Genomic DNA, 22,049 nt, shown 5'->3' on the forward strand with positions numbered 1-22,049 from the left:
ATAAATTTATGCCCTTGCTATAGCATGCTTACTCTTATTTCTTGAAACAAATATAATGTTTCTTATTTTCAAAACCTAACTTACCAATAGGTCCATTCCAAGGAATATCTGATAATGAGAGGGCTACAGAAGCTTTAAGGAAAAAGGAAAAAAATAAGAGCTGAAATAAAAATATTTCATCACTTAAAAAAAAAAACAACAGTAATAATTTGAATCTTTATTTTTATACTTACCACCATTAATTGCTAGGACATCAGGTTCATTAACACCATCTACTGCTAACAGATTACAAAGGATCTGGTGCAAGGGAAAAAATTCACAGCACTTAAAAAAAAAAATCTGCTTGATTTGGGAGGATTATCATTTCGATTAACATCTTGTCCTAAAATATAGGAGCGCTATATGGTTAAAAGCAGGGCCTTTGTAGTCAAACCCCTTAATTCTGGTTATCATTTAACTACATGCTTGACCATTGACAAATTACTTAAATTAAGCCTCAAAAAGTTTCATTATCTTTAAAAGGGAAAAATAACAGCATCTTCCTAAACAGTTCTTAGGAAAATTATAGGAAATATTGTGCGTAAAGCATTTATAATACTGAGCATGTTGAAAGTATTCAGTAAATGTTAGCTATGTTAGTAAATGTTACATAAAAATATTGTCTTCTGTTTGCTAAGCATAGACAAATAAATTACACTGTAATAATATGCCTATGTCATGTACTTAGGAAAATAACTTCTTGAGGCAGTGACATCCTTGCAAAGGGAAATTTGCAAGGCATATTTATTTTTCTCAAATACATAAAATAGTTACTTAATTAAAGTATATGGGTCATTATTCTGAAAGAAAGTAATATTCACAAAGTATTAAAATATAAGAAAGTAGAGGTTTAGAGGACCCAGTGATAAAAATAGGTAATAAAGATTAGTTGTGTCAACTGTCCTAGTCTGTTACTAATATGACCTTCAAGGCCCAGCCTGAACTGTCCCCACCCACCTCAATCACTCTAACCTTTCTTCAGATTTACCAACTTCTTTCCTGCCTTAGGGCTTCTGTGCTTCCCATTCCATCTTCCTACACTCCTACATTGGCTAATTCCTACTCGTAATTCAGGTATCAGCTCAAATTGACACCAAATAAATGTTAGCTTTTAAAAATTATTGTTTTTAAAAAAACTTAATGTAAAATGTAACAGGATCACCAAAAATTCTTATTTTGTACTGTTTATAATGTTTAGCCTAGGAAGTATTAAATAGAGATTCAGTAAGTCATTTTTGATTGACCTGGAAACAAATAAACCTAAAACAGAACCTACCTGTGTATCATAAAAGTAGCCTGCTGGAAAGAGAGGTCTAATTGAACGATCTGCCAAAAGCAAAAAAAGAAAAGACATTAAATAGTTACTGACAGAAGTTGCTTCACAGTTTAAAACTTTTCCCTCATTAAACAAGCTAAAAAATAATATAACTAGCCATTCAATAAAACAAAACAATAATAACAAAAACAAAAGCCTTGGACTAATTTACTGACAGGGTCAGTAAATATACATATATTAATATTAATATACATAATGCCCTAAAGATGAAAAACTAGCAGGGCAAGAGCACCCAAGTGTAAAATTGGGGAGCAGCTTTTCATTCTGGTTCCACAGGCATCAGAATTCATTGCTTATTTGTTATTTATTTATATAAGCAGAGGAAAGAGACTTAACCAACAGTAGACCAAAAGAAAATCCTTCCTTGGTTTTCTGTGTCTGATGAATGCATATAAATATAAAGTAGAAATTTTGGGTAGAAGATCTATAGACTACAAATGATCCTCAATATTTAAGGATGTCGAAGATTTGACAGGTTATAAACATATTTCAGTAGTCGATGAATATAACGCTTTCAGGAATTACCATGTTGAACATAAAAATGGAAAATACTCAGGATAGGTTCAACAGAGTAGAGGCGTGGGCCACAGAATTTACGTGATTAATAGAGATTCATTCATTTAGTCAACGAATATTTATTGAATGCCTATTTTGTGCTGGGCAGTATGCCAGGTATAGGGGATTCAGTATTAAACAAACAAAAAGTTTTTTCTCTCATGGAGCCCACATTTGAGTGAGGGGATACAGAAAGTAAATAATCTTAGGCAGTGTTAATGTAGTGAAAGAAAATTTAAGAGATACTGTAGAATACAGATGGAAGAAAAGAGATACTAACACAGGCTTATCAGAGAGGGTTAATGCCTCTATCTTAATATCTTACCTATTACTCGACTTGTAAGAATTTCTTTATCAGAAGATCCAATCTCTCTTCTAAGATAGTTTGTGGGAATTCTACCTGCTGCAGCAGCCTTCTGTCTATAGTCAACCTGAAGCAGCAATGAAAATGCAGTTCATTCGACTGCTTTTTGTAGTAGCAAACTATTCCCCAAGAATTTCTATATAGGTACAATTCTCCTGAGCTTGCAACAGCATATTCCAGACTACAAGTGGAGAACATTTTGTTTACTTTTAGTGTTTTGTATCTCTTAGGGAAAGGAGAGCTGATAGAAATGTTTCAGCAAATGGATTTTTAAAAAGCCTTCCACTTAGTCAGATGACTGTGTAGCGTCCCTACTTCCCACAGTAGCTCATCCTGGTCAAGTTCAACATTGCCTTTTTTGTATTACCTCTCTTAGATATAACTGCATTCCCCTTTTCATAATAAAAGAAGCCATAAAATACTAATGAGCTCTTTACTCTTCACCAAACATATACTTGCAGACTCATACTAAAGGGAAATTTATGAAAGCAATGAATTCATTGCTTATTAAACATCAAAGTACTTGTGCACTTCCACTGTTTTTGTCAACTTAATGAACTTGGACCTTGTAAAGTATGCTTACCACTAATATGAGAATTGGTTATGAAGCAATCATTTTAAATTCTTTTAATGACTCAGTATCAAACAATTAAGGAAAATCCTTTATTGTGCAAAGTTTACACTTTGTACTCACTAGACAGTGGACGAAAATACTACAAATTCTATATTTATGCTATAAATATATATATTTATGCTACAGTTCAGAAAAATCAGCAAATACTTACCACCAAAGGCATGAACTGGGAAGGTGAAGGTTTTGTTTTACTGACCGCTGTGACCATCACTGCAGTGTCACCTGACTTAGTTAAACATAAACAACAACACTGGTAAATTTTTTTAAAATCAGATATTAACATATAAGCAGTGAATGACTGAATCCTCCCTCAGTTAAATGAAGGGAAAAGAAATGTTATTCCATGACACAATGACTATGAAAATAATTATTCACAAGTAGTCCGATCTTAATCCCTTCTGCATGATCATGATCTGTATTAGAATAGTCACTAAGTTTTTCAAAAGCAACAGAACTAAAGGGAAAAGGCTCACTGATAGTGTAGTCACATCCAATCATATTTTCTACTTCTCATTAGGAAATTTAGCCTATAAAAAATTTCCCAAGTATTACTATTGAAGAAACCTGTAAAATTACTTTCTCTAGAAAAGCATTACAGAGTTTACAAGAATAAAACAGAACCCCAAGTTTGGAAGAGATCTTAAAGTTCATTTAATATACCTAGTCCTCTGACTCACTGGTTGTCTGGAATGGTTCTGACACTAGAAATGGTCTGAATCAATGTCCAATACCAAAATTCTAAGAAGTTACATGATGTTGTAAAGATATTCAGTACCAGTCTTGATAACCATTTTTAAGATGAAAATTTAACAACTTGGACTTTTTACCTGTACTATAGCAGAGCCATCTGCAAATCTGGCCAGTTTTCCAGAGGATATTTCTAATTTTCTGTTTAAAATAAAAATTCAATACAAAAGGACTTAGGTCATCAGTACAATTCCCAGCTTAGTATAAAGCAATTAAAGATTCTAATAGAAGAACTAAAGGTTACCAAGCCCCACAGGCCCCCAACCAGCAAAAAACAAACTAAAAAGGGATAGAGTTCACTATCATTATTGAAGATACAGGGGAATTTAAGAGCTGCTTTAGGAAAAACATAGAAACCAAGGCACAGGATAATCTGAATGACACAGTATTTCTGGGGTGCAAAAGCTTTCTTCTTCTTTTTTTTTTAAAATAATTTTTAGAGGAGTATAGTTGCTTTACAATGTTGTGTTAGTTTCTGCTGTACAGCAAAGTGAATCATTTATATGTATACATATATCCCCAGAAGCTGTCTTCTTAAGTGTTTTTCCCATTTACCACCTTAGTCTCTTTTGTTTTACCACCCTTGCCTTGTTGATTAAAGTAGCCTTTTACCACACAAACTAGATCATTTCTCTCCTTAAATCCTTTAAAATTTCCCTCATTGCTTTCCAAATATAAACTCCAAGATTGACTGCAGACACCTTCATTTTCTACAATGGCGCCAAGATAAAGTCAACGGGGGAAAGAAACAGTCTTTTCAACCAATGGTGCTGGGACAATTGGATATCCATATGCAAAAAAGTTAATACAGTTGGACCCTTTCCTCGTATTATAAATAAAAATTAACTCAAAATGGATTATTGACTTAAATGTAAAAGTTAAAACTATAAAACTCTAAGGAAAAAACACAGGAATAAATCTTTATAAATTTGGGTTAGACAACGTCTTCTTATAGATGACATCAAAAGCATAACAAAAGGAAAAGAATAGATAAATCTGACTTCATCAAAATTAAAAACTTTCATGCTTCAAAGAATATTATCAAGAAAGTGAAAGAAAACCTACAGAATAGGAGAAATTATTTTGAAATCATATACCTGATAAGGGACTTGTATCTAGAATATGTAAAGAATTCTTACAACTTAACAATAAAAAGAAACCCAGTTTTAAAAACTGGCAAAGGATTTGAACAGATGTCTCTTCAAGGAAGATCAACAAATGACCAACAAATAATGAAAATATGCTCACCATCATTAGCCACTAGGGAAATGCAAATAAAAACCACAATGAGATACTGTTCACATCTATTAGGATGTTATGTGTTGATGACAATGTGGAGAAATTGGAACTCTCATACACTGCTGATTGAAATGTAAAATGGTGCATCTGCTTTGGGAAATAATCTGGCAATTCCACAAAAGGTTAACAAAGAAGTACTATATGACCCAGCAATTCTACTCCTGTATATATCCAAGAGAAATGAAAACATATGTCCATGTAAAAATCTGCACATGAACCTTCACAGCAGCATTATTAATAACAGCTCCCCAATGGAAACAACCCAGATGTCTGCCAACTGACAAACGAGTGTATCAAGGAAGAGAGTACGGATACTGACAAGGCTGAGCCAAGGAGTGGACTATTCATCCTGGCTAAGAATAAGCCTTCCCAATTGTATCAAAAACCAGGAGAGAAGTGGAGCCAGGGAAGCACTGTTAAAAGCTTCTAAAGCTAATATACAGCATGGGTTTGAACTGCAAGGGTCCACTTATACATGGATTTTTTTTTTAGTAAACACAGTCTTCGGTTGGTTGAATCATCTGATGCAGAACTATGAATAGGGAGGCCTGACTACGGGACTTGAGCATCCTTGGATCTTGGTACCCATGGCGGGTCCTGGAACCAATTCCACACAGATACTGAGGGATGACTGTATTTACAATGGGGACTGAATGAGTTGGTGAGAGAAAAACAAACAAGCAAACAAAGCAGCTCTGCAGTACCCCAAATGTTCTCAAACCCATGCTTGATTTATAGTCAAATACCAAATCCTCCTACTTTCTTTGTTCCCTCTCTTGAGTCTAGCCAGTGTCTCCTTTAGGGATCCTAGACCACCCACCAGATAGTCCTATGGTCCTGCCTTGGTGATTGCCCTAATTTAAACTGTTTTTTCCCCAGGTGTGTGCAATTTATAGTAAAGAACCAGGTGGTTACTTTCCATTGTCTCATGATCTCAGTTGGTGCTAACTGACCTATGTAATATTCTCTGTTAATGCACTTTTAGTTGTTTTTGGTGCAAATCTGTTATTAGTTTTGTATTTCATGGTTGATTTTACCTCTTATCAATTTACTTGCCAAACATTTTAATGTATAAAATACCTTCAAATATTAATACATAATAGATTGCTAACACATCAGTGGCAAGTGGAACTGGGTGGCTATGGAACTGTATGGGAAGGAGATTTTTGAGCTTTTTAAATGTTGAACCATGTGAGTGAATACCTAATCAAAAAATACTTTTGAAAAAAATAAATAATAAAAAGGATAAGATGAGCAGGGAGATCCTATTGGTGGCCAGAAGAGTGGGAGGAGGCAGCTTAGGAAGATAGAAGGGAAAAGAGGAGCCATCTGCCACAGGAAGTAGAACTCCAGGGAGAGAGATATGCTTAAAGAACATTTTTAGAAACACTTGCAAAATGGTATGGAATGTAACCACCTTACTCCAACTTCCACCAAGAAAAATGCAGTAGTATTGATACAAAACTCACCCCACCCCCACCCCTGCAAACAAAACAAAACAAAACATCCACCTTTAAGATTTGGCCTTGCTTTGTTGCTAACTCACATTTCATCTTTTCACTCCATCCACAGTAAGTTATTTGTAGTTACTCAACGTACTCTCTCACTTCTCTGCAATTGCGCTTGCCACTTTCTCTGCTACCTTCTCCTTGCCTTTCAGGATTCACCTTGAACAGTAAGCATTAGGGTGTGATAAACATCCCTCTGTGCTCCTTCAGCACCCTGTTCATACCTAATACCTTTACCACACTGATTTTCTCAGCACTGAACCTCTGTTTATCTTACTTCCTCATCAGACAATCTCTAGTGCCTTGTAACTCAGTATCATAGATGCTCAAAAATAACTTGTTGAAATGAAAATTAAAGTTACCCCAAAGGTTACTGTAAGTATTAAATACATTTACCACAGTAGTATACAACCTCCTAGGGCACTGTAAAGAATACATATAACAAGTATAAAGTATGTGGTACATAGTAATCACCCAAAAAAGTTTGCTGCAAACAACAAACTTATGACAAAGAAAATAATTGATTTACCCAGCAGGTATGATATTTATGAATCTCATTGTTACAACACACAACACAGGTTTAAAAAGAGGTTACAAAAGAGGTCCAGGTTGACTAATAAATGAAAGATTCAAAGTAGATTATTCATGAAAAATTTGGAGGGCAGAGGCTAATCTTGTTGCTTTGAGTCCCTCCTGCCTAACAAATAGGAAATGTCTGTTGAGTAAAATGTTCTGGGGCATTTCTTCAGAGAAGAATAAATGTTCGGTCCTTGAAGAATGGAAGAGATATCTTTTCCCTCAAAAAATCAAAATCAAGGAATGCCAGAGGTGGAAAGACCTTAGAGATCATCTAGCCTAGAGGTCAGCAAACTACAGCATGTTTCTTTACAGCCTTTCACCTAAGACTGTTTCTTACATTTTTAGACGGTTTGTAAACACACATGAATATGTGATACAGTATGCAGCCCACAAAGCCTAAAATATTTACTATCTAGCCTCTTACAGAAAAAGTTTGCTGAATCTTTATCTAATTCAGTCTCTTCATTTGCGGGGCAGAGAGGGAGGGCTGAGGGGTGCCGAAAGTGGTGAAGTAACTTGTTTAAAGATCATTCAGTAACTTAGGGAGGAAGTCTTGGATTCAAAGCCAGATTTTCTGGCTTTTGTATGAACTAGGATCAAAGTTTTTTTAAAAGTACATGTGAAAGGTGTAGATATATAAAGTAAGCATTAGCAGTTTTATTTATTCTAAAAATGAATCCTGTAGTTTTTAAAAAATGATTTTCGACATGAATTCTGGCAGACAGACCCCTAAAGAGAGTAACGGTTTGAAAAACAAGTTCAAAATCCACCTAGCCTCATAGTACTAGCTTTGGTTGACTCTGAGCAAGCTACCTAACCTTCTCTGAGCCTCTGTTTTAATACATTTACTACAGGCTTAAACATGAGAGTATCATATAACCGGCGTTCAATAAACTGACCTTGCCCTTCCCTTTCTACCCAGGGTCATACAGGCCAAGCTTTTTAGGCAGTAAACTGAATTGGATGACGTAAACATCAATGATCAACGCATTATCTTTTCATTTCATAGCCCAGGAGTCCCCGAAAATAAAGGGAACGGAAAACAGGTGGACAGACTCAGCTGGGGAAAAGAAGCCCGGAGTGGGGCAGAAGGGAGGAACAAAAAGCAAAGGGCACGAGGCTGAGACAGCGCGAGAAGGAGGGTGCCAAGAGACAGACTCAAAATCCGGAAAGGGAAATTTGGAATTTAGGTTTGGGATAAAGAGGGGGAAAGAGACCTGGGGTGTCGGATTCGTACTCTAGGAGGTGAATGTACTCGGGCTGGCCTGTCATGATGCCTTGTGAAAGAACAGAGAACGCACACCGTTCCTTACCTGCTGCCTAAATCCACTGCCACGGTTCGCGACCCCGCGCCACCCCATAGTGCTCGCACCTGCAACTGGGTGAGTGTCCGACCCCGCCCTGGCAGACGGAGGGGACCATGGCCCAGTGGCCGGAGCCAGACGCACGAGCAGCAAGGCCTGCAAGCCGCCATGACACCCGGCAAGCGCTCAGCCCGGGCTGCGCTCTGATTGGCTTGCTCAGCAGGTAGTGGGCGGAGCCTAATGCAGTTTCGTTTCCGCGGTGCAGTGGGGAACGCCGGGGAAGCGGATACCGGGCCGCTTTCTACGAAACCTATAGAGGGCCAAACCTATCTGAACGCGATTGTGACTTAACCAGTCCTTCTTTCCGTATTAGCCAATGAACAACAATTAGAAAAATAATGTGGGCTTTTTGGTTGTTTTTTGTTTTGCTCTAGTAGTTTAAAAGAAAGTCCTAGAATACTGTAAGTGTTTAATAAGTAGAGTAAATATAGTAGTAATAGAAGTAATCAGAAAACACATTATTATTTGGCTTATGGGAGCTGAGAATTAGGAGAATTTGCGCAGTGGGCCATGGAAAGAGATCTTTCTCTCTCCCCTCCTTCGCCCTGGCTTTTATTTTATAAATTCAAGCAACAAATATATTACTACGAAGGTTTGCGTTAATTTATTTCTAGTAAGTTAATTTCACTTCTTGTTGACCTATATCGTCATTTTGTATATCTTTATGATCATTTTGGATTCATCTTCCTTTCCACTGATAATATTTAGCAGTTTATTCCTCTGCCTGTTTTGGTCAAGTGTTAATACTTTCTAAACCAACTCTTAAATGCAAAGTGCTTGCTACTATTTAAAAAAAATGTTTTGGAAAATGAAAAAGGTTTTTGGAATTTGAATTTGATCCATTTCTAGGGGGTGGATAAATTTCTCCTACACCTCTTAATCTGCCTGTTGGAAAATCTTTACGTGGTTCCTGGAATGAACCAATGATCATTTTTCTACTGTGAGGGTCATATTACTCTTTTAAGATCATAATCCCATCCCCCCCAAAGAAATCCAAACAAAATCCAATGCACATTCAAGCAGAGTTTTAAGAACAAAAAGTGTTAACTCCAGACAGACAAATTATAATATTTGGTGGCAAAGCAGCTCCCTTATACCTTGCTCTCAAGAGCTATTATCACTGATTTGGAATTTCCATGCCAATAGAAGGGATTACTGTTAACTCTATTTATAGGTATTTAGTGTTAAAGTAGTTTTTGCCTCTTCCTCTACCTTTGGCTTTACCTTGTTGCCAGTGTTTCCAAGACCATTCCATTGAGACCTGTTATAAGGACAAATCTATCAGAATCTACCTGCCGCAATTCAACATGATTTTAGATTTATAAAATAAGAATACTAAATCACCTTTTGGTAGAGTACCTAAGTACTATATAATCATTTTCATTTAGGCAGTATTGCCTAGTAGTTTAGAGCATAGACTTGAAGTTGTTACCAATCCCCAAAGGGTCAGTGACCCCTCAATGGGTCCTTTGCCTGGAGTTGCAAATGCCACTTAAATGAAACCAGGTTCAGTATAGCACAGCAGAAACTTTTATTGATTAAGGAATTGAGAAAGGAGAGCTCATGCTCTAAAAATACCTTCTCCCCAAAGGGAGGGGAGTAAGGGAATTTTAAGGGGTAATAGGCAGATAAGTCATCAGGGCTGTAGGAAAGGGTAGAGATTTCCAGGGGCAGCTGGGGGTAGCTGGGGCATACGCAGTTTTCCATTCTTCTTTGCACAAGGCATGAATTGTGCCTAGCAGAATACAAATCCTCCCTTTGGGCAGAGATTATAGCACAGTAATTAAGCAGAGGTAACTTTTGGATACTTCCAGGTCTTGTGTGTGTAGGTGCGTTCCTGTGGTCAAGTCAGAGCTGGTTCAGGACAGTTGACCACTGCATATCTCTTAAAGCAGAGCTACAAAACAACTCTGTCAAACACCAGGTGATTTGGAAATAAACAAAGAGATATATCAAGGCAAGGATCCATTAGCTCTCAGGGACTGGTACGAATGACAAAGTATCTCCCTTCTCCATTCCCTGATGAATGAATTAAGTTTCTGCTGTGCTATACCAAATCTGGTTTCATTTGATTGACATTTTCAACTCCAGGCAAAGGACCCATAGACCCATTGAGGGTCTCCGACCCATTGGGAATCGGTAACAAAGTTAGTCCTGAATGGTGCCAGTCTTGGCTTTGCCATTTGCTAGTTGTCTGACCCTATCTCTCTGAGCCTCAGTTTCTTCATCTGTAGAAATGGATAATACAAATCTCAAAGGATTTTTGTAAAGATTAAACATGACAGAGGATGTAAGATGTTTATCATGGTACATGGCACATTGTCAACAACTCAATAAATGGTAGATTCAGCTTTGATTCAGCCTTTTAAAAAATTTAATTTATTTTTTATACAGCATGTTCTTATTAGTTATCTGTTTTATACATATTAGTGTATATATGTCAATCCCAATCTCCCAATTCATCCCACCACCACCACCCTACCCCGCTTTCCCCCCTGGTGTCCATACATTTGTTCTCTACATCTGTGTCTCTATTTCTGCCTTGCAAACCGGTTCATCTGTACCATTTTCCTAGATTCCACATATATGCGTTAATATACGATATTTGTTTTTCTCTTTCTGACTTACTTCACTCTGTATGACAGTCCCTAGGTCCATCCAAGTCTCTACAAGTGACCCAATTTCATTCCTTTTTATGTAATTCAGCCTTTTCTTAATTTTCCCTCTAGTTTCCTCTGTTTGAAATACTGAACAACCTTCTTTCCTTCAGAAACTAACCATGGATCGGTTAGCTTTCATCCAGTTGGAAATGCTAGAAAGCAGAATGTGCACATTAAACCCAACTGTTTCCTCACACCAATCCCAAATAATTGAAATGGTAGTAATTGGATCATAAACTCCAAGGCAAATGTGGATAGTGAAATCTTGTGGCAGAGCATTATTATGAAGTAGTCATACAGATGATCAGGCTATGTTTACATTAAGCATTTTAAGACTGACGTAGAAAGAAACGTATAAAATGTTTAAATTCTTGTGGTTGTAGCTACTGAAGCTATGACCCATGAGGTTCAATCTGAAATTGAACCTCACATTCTAGAAGTATAGTTCTGCCAAGTCTAGTTTGAGAGTCAAAATATAATTTAAAATCAGTTTCTTTACCTTGAAGCACATTAACGGTGATCCAATTTAAATCCACCAGCAATGTTTTTCAGATCTCCTTTTCTCTTTTCTTCAAACTCCAATGAAGCTGCATCAAAATAGTTAATACCACTGCACCCTCTGAGTAGCAATTTCATTTAAGTAAAACACCATTGCATTAAATGATTGTTAATTAAAATTTAATTTGGTTTGTAGTTTGGTTTAATATTGATAAATATTTATTTATTTATTTTAGTTTTATGACTAAGCTACCAGAATAAGGAACTTATGTTTTCTTATATATTTGTGCATATTTAAGCAACATAATAAAAAGTATCTTCGGACACTGAAAGGTTACATGAAATTTTTTTTTTTTTGAAAGAATGTAGCATATTCAGCATTAACAAAGTCTGCTCAACACCATTGCCAGAGGGAGCTTTCTAAATCACAAACCTAAATGTGTCTCCATCTTTTTTTTTTTTTTTTTTTTGGTGGTACGCGGGCCTCTCAGTGTTGTGGCCTCTCCCGTTGCAGAGCGCAGGCTCCGGACGCGCAGGCTCAGTGGCCATGACTCACGGGCCCAGCCGCTCCGCGGCATGTGGGATCCTCCTGGACCGGGGCACGAACCCGTGTCCCCTGCATCGGCAGGCAGACTCTCAACCACTGCGCCACCAGGGAAGCTCAGGGAAGCCCCTGTGTCTCCATCTTGATTAAACTTCTTCTATGGCTTCCTAAATCTTTAATCTACATGATAAAATCTCAACTGCTTTGTGTGGACTATGAAATTTTTTCCTATTCAGCCTCATCAGTTTTGACTTACTACCCTACTTCTTTATCTCCCTCTCCTCATTTTTATTTTATTTTATTTTTTTGACCACATGGCATGCAGGATCTAGTTCCCTGATCAGGGATCGAACCAGTGTCCCCTGTAGTGTAAATGTGGAGTCTTAACCATTGGACCAACAGGGAAGCCCCCCTCTCCTCATTTTATATTCCAAGTAAACTGAACTACTTGTTCTTCTCTAACATATCACCTTCTCTTTTGCCTCCGTGCCTTTGCATGTATGATTCTCTGTGCTTTGCACACATCCCCTCTCAAGTGTCAGTCTTGCAAACTCAGTCTTCTGGTCTCAGCTTCAATACTGTTTTCTCAGACTTCCCCAGACTGACTTATGGGTACAGTCTGTCTGTCCTCCCACTTATTAATTCACATAGTCATTATTTCACCCATGGAAATGAATGTGGGAATAGGTACTGCATAGTGGTTAAAAGGGCTGGCTCTGGAATCAGATTGTCTAGGTTTGAATCTCACCTCTGTCACCTCTTAAACGTGTGACTCTTGGTAAGTCACTTACCCTTTCTATACCTCCTTTTCTTCATTTGTAAAATGAGAATGAATGAAAAGAATATCTACCTCTTAGGGTTGTTATGTGGATTTAAATGCAGCCTTATTTTTATGGAACTAAGCATGGTCCCTGGCACGTGGAAAATGTAATATTTATTTATTTTTAATTAATTAATTTTTGGCTATGTTGGGTCTTCGTTGCTACGTGTGGGCTTTCTCTAGTTGCGGTGAGCTGGGGCTACTGTTTGTTGCAATGTGCAGGCTTCTCATCATGGTGGCTTTTCTTGTTGTGGAGCACGGGCTCTAGGTTTGTGAGCTTCAGTAGTTGTGGCACGTGGGCTCAGTAGTTGTGGCTTGCAGGCTCTAGAGCGCAGGCTCAGTAGTTGTGGTGCACTGGCTTAGTTGCTCCGCGGCATGTGGGATCTTCCCGGACCAGGGATCAAACCTGTGTCCCCTGCATTGGCAGGTGGATTCTTAACCACTGAGCCACCAGGGAAGTCCCAATGTAATATTTATTAAATACCTGCTTTATGTCAGGCACTATATCCTAGGCTCAGAGGATATAAGGGTGTCAAGACAGTCATAGGGCATAAAAATCCCTGCTTTATGGAGCTTGCAATATAGTATGAGAGATTGACAAAAACACAACCAAACAAACAGAAAAACTAGAGTGTGATTCATGCTAAGAAGGGGATAAGCAGATGTGAAGATAGAAAATAGTGGGATGAAGGCATAATTTACATCAAATAAGGTGCCCAGGGAAACACTTCCTGAGGAGGAAACATTTAAGCCAGCCTGAAGGATGAGAAGGAGATGGCTTCTGAGACATGGGGGCCAGGTGGGAGAAGCCACTTGCAGGGGGATGGTTACCCCTAAGTCGGGAAAGGGTTTGGCTTCTGTGAGGACATATGGAAAAGCCAGTGTGGCTAGAGAGTGGTAAGCAAGAATGTGGCAGTCGCTGTCAAAATGGTTGGAGCTGATTCAAGGAGAGGACCTAGAGTAATAAGAGTAATCAGCATACCAACGATGTCACAAGCCATGGAAATGCATGATATCACCTAGAGAGAGGTTAGAAAGAAAGAAGAGGCCTGGGTCTGAGCCCTAAGGAGGGAGAGGCTGCCAAGTCTATGGAAATGGAGTCAACCTTGTTGCAGGAGGAAAGCTAGGATGTACTATGCTAGGTATTTTCCATTTGCACCTGCTCCGTCCATTTTCTACCCTTTTCAGCTCTGCCCTGTACCGCAAGGGGCTGATTTATGGCTTGTAACACCCTGACTTCCTGGCCCTCTGACTTTTGGTTGGGTCAGCCAGTGGGAGACACCAGCAGGAGATCAAAGGACTAGAGGAGAGAGAAATTAAAAGCACAGAACCTTTATTCCTTGTGATGTGGCAGTGACTGCTTCCGCCTGTCACTGCAGCACCTTCCAGGTGGCCCTGCTTGCTTGACTCTAGCTATCACGCCAATTACACTGTTTCTCCTCCTTGCTGCTTCAAGCCTTAACAGCTTCCTCCTGTTGCCCATCTCTCAGTGCCTCATCGTTCCTCATTGTTAGTTCCAGAATCTGCCTTCCCCTCTCTAAATAGTCCTTTCATTAAATTCTCTTAGAACTCGTTTGAGTATGCCCTCTGTTTCCTGCTTCCCTTTCCTGCTCCTCAGAGTCTCTCTTCACTCTTTTGTGTCTCAGCAGTAGAACACCGTTACTTGTTACTAGAAGCATGTTACTCTGGAGGTGAGAGTTGAGGGGTATGCTGTTCTGATTAACCCTCAGTCTTAGGAAGGTATTATCTCCCTGGATCTTGGGTGGGAGTAGCATTCTCAGTGCTGAAGCCCCTCTTCCAGGTGTGATTCTGGGCCCAGCATGTATTCTGCCTCTTCCCCAGAGGTAAAGGGTTATGTTGTTTCTTCTCCCATGTGCAGTGGGTTTTCACAGTGCATCAGGGTGACAACATTTACCTTCCCACAGTGGGTAAGGCTTTTCTTCCTATGGGAAGGTAAGGGAGAAGGATCCAGTGGGGCTTCTGCCTTTCCCGCAGTGACTGCTGTCCTCCTTCTCCAGGATTGCACCAGGAAGGACACTTTCTCAGGACTCCTGCTCTCATCCTAGGCTTTTTTGTGAGTGCCCAGTGAGGTCCACGGAGAAGAGCCTGTGAGTGGTTGTGAATTCGTCTTGTATCTGCAGTGTCCAGGGGTTCTATAGTCTTTTGGCAGCCCACACTTGGCCTTTAGCAATTGGTTAAAAATGGTAGTTGAATTCTTCTTGCCAATGTCTTTTGGTGACTGTACCAGGTAAGCAAGGGCTCATGTCCTGTCTCTCTTTGGAGGCTCTTATCTTTCCTTAGGTTTCAGATTATCTGGTTACTCTGTCATTTTAGCTCTCTAATGGGTTCTAGAAGAGTTGTGAATTTCCAGATTGTCAGTTGTTGTTATTTATAAGGATGGGATGCTGTTTCAAGATTTCTGCATCCTAAGCAGAAGCCAGAGGTCTCACATGTAATTCAAGACCTCTCCTCTCCACTAGTCCAGAGAGGTGAAGAAAAAGTAGAATTTGTTCTTTCATTATTTTATTTTTTAGCCTCATCTTGCCTCCATAATTTATGGTTCTTCCAGGATTGGGACAAAGGAGGAGAGAGCAGAGAGAGATGAAAGATTTCAGTTTCTGGAGCCAATGGAGTCCTTATTTGACACTGTCTGGTTTTCATGTCCCCCATTACTGCAGGCATCTAAAACCTGGCTGTGATGTGGGGTGTATTGTGGGACCACCTCTGCTGAGACCACCAAACTGCACAGTCTCCTAATGTGGATACTTTCTGGGTGACATTTTGTGACCTTCCCAGCTTCTGCTCCTGGTGTTCTATTGCACAGCTTCTTACTGCTGAGATCCTTTTGTCTTGGCTTTTCATCAAAATAGCTTCCCTGGGTTCTCTTGGCACATGAACTCACACATCCTTTCCCCCCAAACTGGTAGCACTGTAGCTTATTTCAACCACTGACCTCTTTTCTTGCCCTGCCATTGCAGGTGGCTCCAGTCAGTCTCTGGCCTCCAAATTCTCTTATGGGGGAAGCAGGCACTAGAGTCCATATCCTTAAATGTCCCTGTATGACCACTTTGTAGTAGCAGGATGGACTCTCACCCAAAATTTGGTTGGATGTCAAGACTGATGTGACACCTCCACCCCCTCCTCCATCCACATACCAAGTGAGTATGAAAAGGTGTATTACTTACCTAATAAGGCTTATGGGGGAAGCAAGACAGACTTCACAAGCTGATTTGAAAATGGCTTGAGAAAGCCGGGAAAGGAGACTGGCTTGGAGTTTCTATTGTGGTTATGAAGTGGGGCAGGGGTGAGTGTCCCTATGTGTGGGTGGGCAGAGGTTTGTGTGCTTTGAATTTCCCACTGCTGCAAAAGGAGGGAGCACTTGAGCTTTCTTAACAGTGTCCCAGATGTAAGGCACAAGGAGAAGAGGGACAGTGAGGGTTACAAGTCATCAGCAAACATCAAAAAAATGGATTCAAATTCTTTATTCCAGTCCTCCAGCTCTAGGAGACATATGTCAAGCCTTCCTGAGAACTCTCTTACTGTGTTTGCTCCTATTTCATGGCATCACAGGGCTATTTTTTTTTTTTAATTGTTTGGCTGTGCCACGCGGCATACAGAATCTTTGTTCCCCAACCAGGGATCGAACCTGTGCTCCCTGCAGTGGAAGCATGGAGTCTTAACTACTGGACGCCAGGGAAGTCTATTCTATAGCTTAATAAATGTTTAGTTGGGGAAGGAAATAATATTTTTCTAATTCTCTTTCAGTGGTTCTCTTGAGCTCCCATTGCTTAGTTTGGTTGAGGGTGGGATGAGCAGGGTGGCTCTGTATTCCTCCATGGAAAGGGCAGGAAAATGCCACATCTTTCCTAACTAGGCTGGCAAGTCTCTACCTACATAACTTTCTTTAATTCGAGTTCCAAATTGTTAGCGTCCTCTGTTTTGGCTGGAATGGGTGATGGGAGTTGATAATCATGGACTGGTTCTGCTGTCTTGGATCTTGTAGAATGTTGGGGTAATTATCACTGATTATTTTCATTTTTGGAGCCTTAACCAAAATTCTGGTACAGTAGGAAGAGTCCTCATTTAACATCCTGTTTTACACATAATGGGAGGAAAGTTTCCTTCACTGAAATGGGAGAGAAGGTGGGGATAGGAGAAAATGTAGGTGAGTTTGAAGGCTTGCCTAAGGGAGAATCAAGGAAATTTGTCTTACTTCAGTATCTTTAATGAAGTTTGAGATAAGGCCAGTAGCTGAGATTTGGGGGTTGGGGGAAAGAGAAGATATATGAAGTTTAGGAAGAAAGTTAATTTGGGGGATAGAAAAGTGAATCTGCTTAGGAAACATGATGGGATTGCCAGACATTGGTACATGGCTGTGTGCTCTTTGAGATTTGTGATCATGAGTTTCAAGGGAAACCAATCTATTCATTTGGGTGAATTTTTTTTCTAGCAAAGTTTACCTGTTTGGGGCAAGAATGGAGAAAGTGCGTGGTTGGATTCATCTAGAGATGCGGTTTTCTAGGTGCTATGGACTGAAATGTGTTTCCTCAAAGTTCATATGTTGAAGCCCTAGACCCCAGTGTGATTGTATTTGGGATAAGGAAGTAAATTAGGTTAAACCAGGTCATAAGGGTGGGACCCTGATAGGATTAGTGTTCTTAGAAGAGGAAACACCAGAAAGCTCTTTCTCTCGCTCTGCCATGTGAGAACACAGTGAGAAGGTGACCATCTACAAGCCAGGAGGAGAGCCCTCACCAGGAGCCAAAGATGCTGGACCTTGATCTGGGACTTCTAGATTACAAACCTGTGAGAAAATATATATCTGTTGTTTAAAGCACTCAGTCTATGGTATATTATTATGGCAGCCTAAGCTGACTAAGACACTGTGCATGGATGACAGAGGGAGAGAGGGGCAAAGGAGTTGGAGATATTTGCAGAGGAGTGATTATAAGGATGGGACTATGAAATCTAGGCCTGACAAGTAGCTCCAAATATGAAGTCAGAACACTGATGAACAGTGAGAAATGGTGGGGTCAATGGACTGAAGTTTGAATTATAGCAGTGGGAATAAAAGATGGTGGTTGTTTTCAAGGTTTACGCATGTTGAAGTATATATCAGTATTCTTTTTAATGGCACAATAATATTTCATTGTATGGGTATACAATTTATGTATCTGTTTATCAGTTAATGGATTTGGGGTCATTTCCAGGTAAATGATTCAATAGATTATTTTGTGAGTGAATTTGTATTGGACTTCTGACATTTTCAGTTAAAAGAGTCCCCCAAAATACATGGTAGATGTTTATGTAATACGTAATGAAGTGGTCTAGACTGTACTGCCTCAAAATAGGCCACGTTGGCATAAGGATTATTTTGAGCTGAAGGAAATTGAGAACCAACAAATATAAGAAAAGTTCTGTGCCCTCCCCTTATCTGCCTAGAAATAGGGCATAAATTTCCCTTTGTGAAGATGGCATAAAACCCCCTCCCCCTTCTTCTGTATCAGGATGGGGAGAATGACCCTTATCACTGGAAATGGAGAGCTGGCACTGAGATGAACCTGCATAAACAAACCTTACTAAAATAACTCTCATCTTCCACTCGTTTCCCTCAGTTTATCACTACTAGAAGCCCAAACCCCCCATTCCTTAGTCTATTTGCTTTTCTACAATTTATCACACTTTTTAAAAATGTTACAGTCCCTGAGTCTAACTGCTTCTTTGGGTTTTCACTTGTTTTCTATGAAGCCTCCATGCATGTAAAAATATTAACATCAGTAAAATTTGTATGCATTTTCTTTTTTTAATATGTCTTTTGTCAGTTTAATTCACAGGCCTCAGGTACTTAAACTAAGAGGGTAGAAGAAAAGTTTAAGAAACACCTGTTCCTCATTGTCATGGATTTATTAAGAAAGCCGCAACTGAATATTACCACTGTCCCACATTTTCTGCTAAGAGGAAAGCAATAACAGGGGTCTGGACATTTCCCTCCTTTGGAACGGTCACCCAGCCTTTCTGGTACAGGTAGCAGATATCTCTTCAGTTTATTCCCCAGGAACCAAGTGAACTGAGCAGTTTTAGGGCTTTGAATCATTTAGATAACTAAAAACTCCCACCTTAAGGCAGAGGGTAGGAGCAAGTTAGGTAATGCAAGGATAATACTTGCTGCTACTTTTTTTGGAGGAGAATAAGGGACAGTAAAAATCCCTTTAGCCTCTCTTTTTCTTGGTGTACTGAAATTTCCCTCCATCCCAACAAAAGAAGAATCAGAAGGAGGTCTGCTCCAATGAGGGGATCACCCCTAATTTTTCCATACCCTAAAACAGCTAGGTTCTGTTAGACCCTATCCAGACCCTGTCTTATGAGTGTCCTGATACCTCCAATCACCATTATGGTTGTTACTTCTACCACCACTAGTCATTGTCATTTTTCCTAATGGATGGATTTTCCTATACTGACCACACTTGTGATGCGTTCATTCACTGTCACTAACTGTCTAGGAAAAAGTTTTACAGAATTGTAATGAATAGAATTAACTTACAAATAGATTTTTGTGTGTCTTTAGGATTCTAACTAAATGCAACCTCCATCGGATTGTTATATAAATTTTCATGTTAGTTGTTCTTTGGATAGTGGGATCATTGTTCCTTCTCACAAAACAATTTCTTTAAAGTCAGCATGAAAGAACAATAATTGAGCACAAAAGCCTGACCTTGCCAACACTGTATTGCGTACTCAGTCAAATGAGTTCAGACCATTATGGCTTATATTAACTGTGTTTGTCATTTGTAATTAATGTGGATTAAAATTTGGAGGAGATTTTTGGAGTTGTTTTCTGTTGATTATGCTAGTGGAAATTTCAGACCATATTAACATTTTCTCTTGCTCCTTAAATTTGTTCTGTGTTTTCTTAACGGAATAATTATGTCTTTGATCTGATTTTGAAATAGGCTGACTTTAATGTTTGGTCAGGAACAATGTAGAGCCATCACTCACCCAATTTTCTCCTTCTCCTTTGACAATTCACACAAAAGTCTGATCAGGAGAGAAGCAATCTGTACATTTGACTTTTGGCTCACTGGGTAAGATGATATATCGATACAAATTTGGAATATCTTGAGGTAACTTAAGGTTTTGTATTAAAATACACTTACTGTGTCTTGGATATGAAACAGGTGGCTCTGCAGACAGGCGTGAGCTGTTGCTAATAAATGGACTATTGTGCACCAAGTAGCTTTTACATTATCATTATTAACGCTCATTAAAATCACAAGCCTTTAGCTTCTCACAGCTTGTTCTCTTTTTTTTTTGTGGTACGCGGGCCTCTCTCTGTTGTGGCCTCTCCCGCTGCAGAGCACGGGCTCCGGCCGCGCAGGCTCAGCGGCCATGGCTCACGGGCCCAGCCACTCTGCGGCATGTGGGATCTTCCCATACCGGGGCATGAACCCGTGTCCCCTGCATCAGCAGGCGGACTCCCAACCACTGCGCCACCAGGGAAGCCCCTGTTCTCTTTTAAAGAGATGATGTTCAACGTCATACACTATTCCTTGAAATGTTTACATTTAAAATAAAACTTCTCTTGTTGTGGTTGTACACCTGCATCAGTTATGAGAGAAGAGGCTTTGAAGTTGAGCAGTAATATTAGCTTTAATATTTTATTGTCTTTTTCAGTCTTTCATATAGCTTTCAAAAATTAGTAAGCATACAAGAATTCCATTTGTGCATCTATGTTTGTATTTTCTCTTCCTTTAAACAATCACTATGTCTTTTTTTTTTCCTGCTTCCAATAATCATCATTCTTATTTCCATTAAACATTTATGGAGCCCACACCATTGCATGAGAAACCAGAGCAATTTCTGCAGTAAATGCCTGCACATTTTTGTTCCTTAAATACAGGCTCTCATGGACTCCTAACAAGGCAATACCAGGGTGAAGAGGGCAAAAGAGATTTCTTTCAGGCTGCTGCCTAGTTCTCAATAGGCCTCCTTTAATTTGGTTTTGGCCTTAGATACATAGCTTAGTTTAATTTTTCATGGCAGGTTTGTTTTACTCTTCGCATCAAAGTTTAACTCCTCCATCTCTCCAGTATTTTCTTATGGAAAATTTCAGTTTTAACCTTTCATAAAGTTTGATTGCTTTGACTGTTAAGAAGGTATACTTCATTCAAGCCTTGATTTTGGTATACATGCCAATTATTATCCCTTTTGATGAAGAGGTACATTTGGAAAAGGTACTTAAAGTACTAGGGTTCAGTTTCAACAATAATTTATTGTCTATTGGATATAGGCACTATACTGTTTTCACATTTATTATTTTACTTAATTTTAGAGAATAGGGGAGTATGGCCATGCAGACTTGGCTTAATATAAATTTATGAGCTAGGAGCTACAGGGAATTCAAATGATGCTGAAGACTGTCCCCTCTTGAGAAATTTGCAAGGAGACATACAAATATAGGGAGATTATATTTTGAGACACTTATTCCTCTTTTCCTGTATTTTCTGCTGTCCTACAATTTTCCCCTACTCAGGAAGTAACATTGATATAGTATTCTCACTGTCTCTGAGAAATGTTATAAGAAAATAACAGATACTTAGCTTCTGAGTTTGAAAATAGATGCAGACAATACTTTGAAACAAGTTATTTGTGAGACTTTGGGCAAAAAGTCTGCATACCATAAAAAATAGATTAGAAAGAATACAGGATGATGTATGAATCATTCTTCCAGTTTGTGAAAAGGTATCCAGCAAGGGGATAAATACAGGTGGGAGCAGAGTGGCAATAGGAGCTTCATGGAAGCTTGAGGGTCTGTGAGTAGAGGGGACTTCAGCCAGGTGAGCTACTTTCAGTCCCCTAAAGAGCCGTGCTCACTTATGCCTTGGTGATTTTGCTCATACTTCTACATTTGCTTGAAGTGTTTTCTCATCTAGATTTCTTCTGGCTGATACTTGTCTTTCAATATGCTGTTCAGGTGTTGTATGTGTTGAGAGGTCTTCCTCAGCCCACTTCAGTCTACTGAGTTTCTGTAAGCTGAGAGTGATTAACTCAGCAGGCCTGGGTTGCCCAAACCCTGAACATTCTAAAGGTCTTTAGGACTGACCC

At 39.2% G+C, this 22,049-nt stretch overlaps 1 protein-coding gene and 1 long non-coding RNA gene across 4 annotated transcripts in view; one reads left to right on the top strand and one right to left on the bottom strand.

The window, feature by feature from the left end:
* PNPT1 (polyribonucleotide nucleotidyltransferase 1) overlaps positions 1-8,550 on the bottom strand; it is a 40,847-nt gene extending 32,297 nt beyond the window's left edge. For 2 of the 3 annotated variants that reach the window (XM_027131707.1, XM_027131705.1), the window contains exons 1-7: positions 8,375-8,550; positions 3,756-3,816; positions 3,080-3,154; positions 2,256-2,361; positions 1,316-1,365; positions 234-297; positions 85-132 (exon numbers count right to left, since the gene is read on the bottom strand). In XM_027131707.1, coding sequence (XP_026987508.1) covers positions 85-132; positions 234-297; positions 1,316-1,365; positions 2,256-2,361; positions 3,080-3,154; positions 3,756-3,816; positions 8,375-8,535 — 565 coding nt within the window. In that variant the 5' untranslated portion in view covers positions 8,536-8,550. The remainder of the gene's footprint in view (positions 1-84; positions 133-233; positions 298-1,315; positions 1,366-2,255; positions 2,362-3,079; positions 3,155-3,755; positions 3,817-8,374) is intronic. The other variant, XM_027131706.1, reaches the window with a different exon arrangement.
* LOC113633532 (uncharacterized) overlaps positions 1-22,049 on the top strand; it is a 193,435-nt gene that overhangs the window by 42,263 nt on the left and 129,123 nt on the right. The gene's annotated exons all lie outside the window — the stretch shown is intronic.

Source organism: Aethalodelphis obliquidens, unplaced genomic scaffold (assembly GCF_003676395.1).
Source record: "Aethalodelphis obliquidens isolate GAN/ISIS:26980383/991018 unplaced genomic scaffold, ASM367639v1 scaffold40, whole genome shotgun sequence".
Lineage (NCBI taxonomy): Eukaryota > Metazoa > Chordata > Mammalia > Artiodactyla > Delphinidae > Aethalodelphis > Aethalodelphis obliquidens.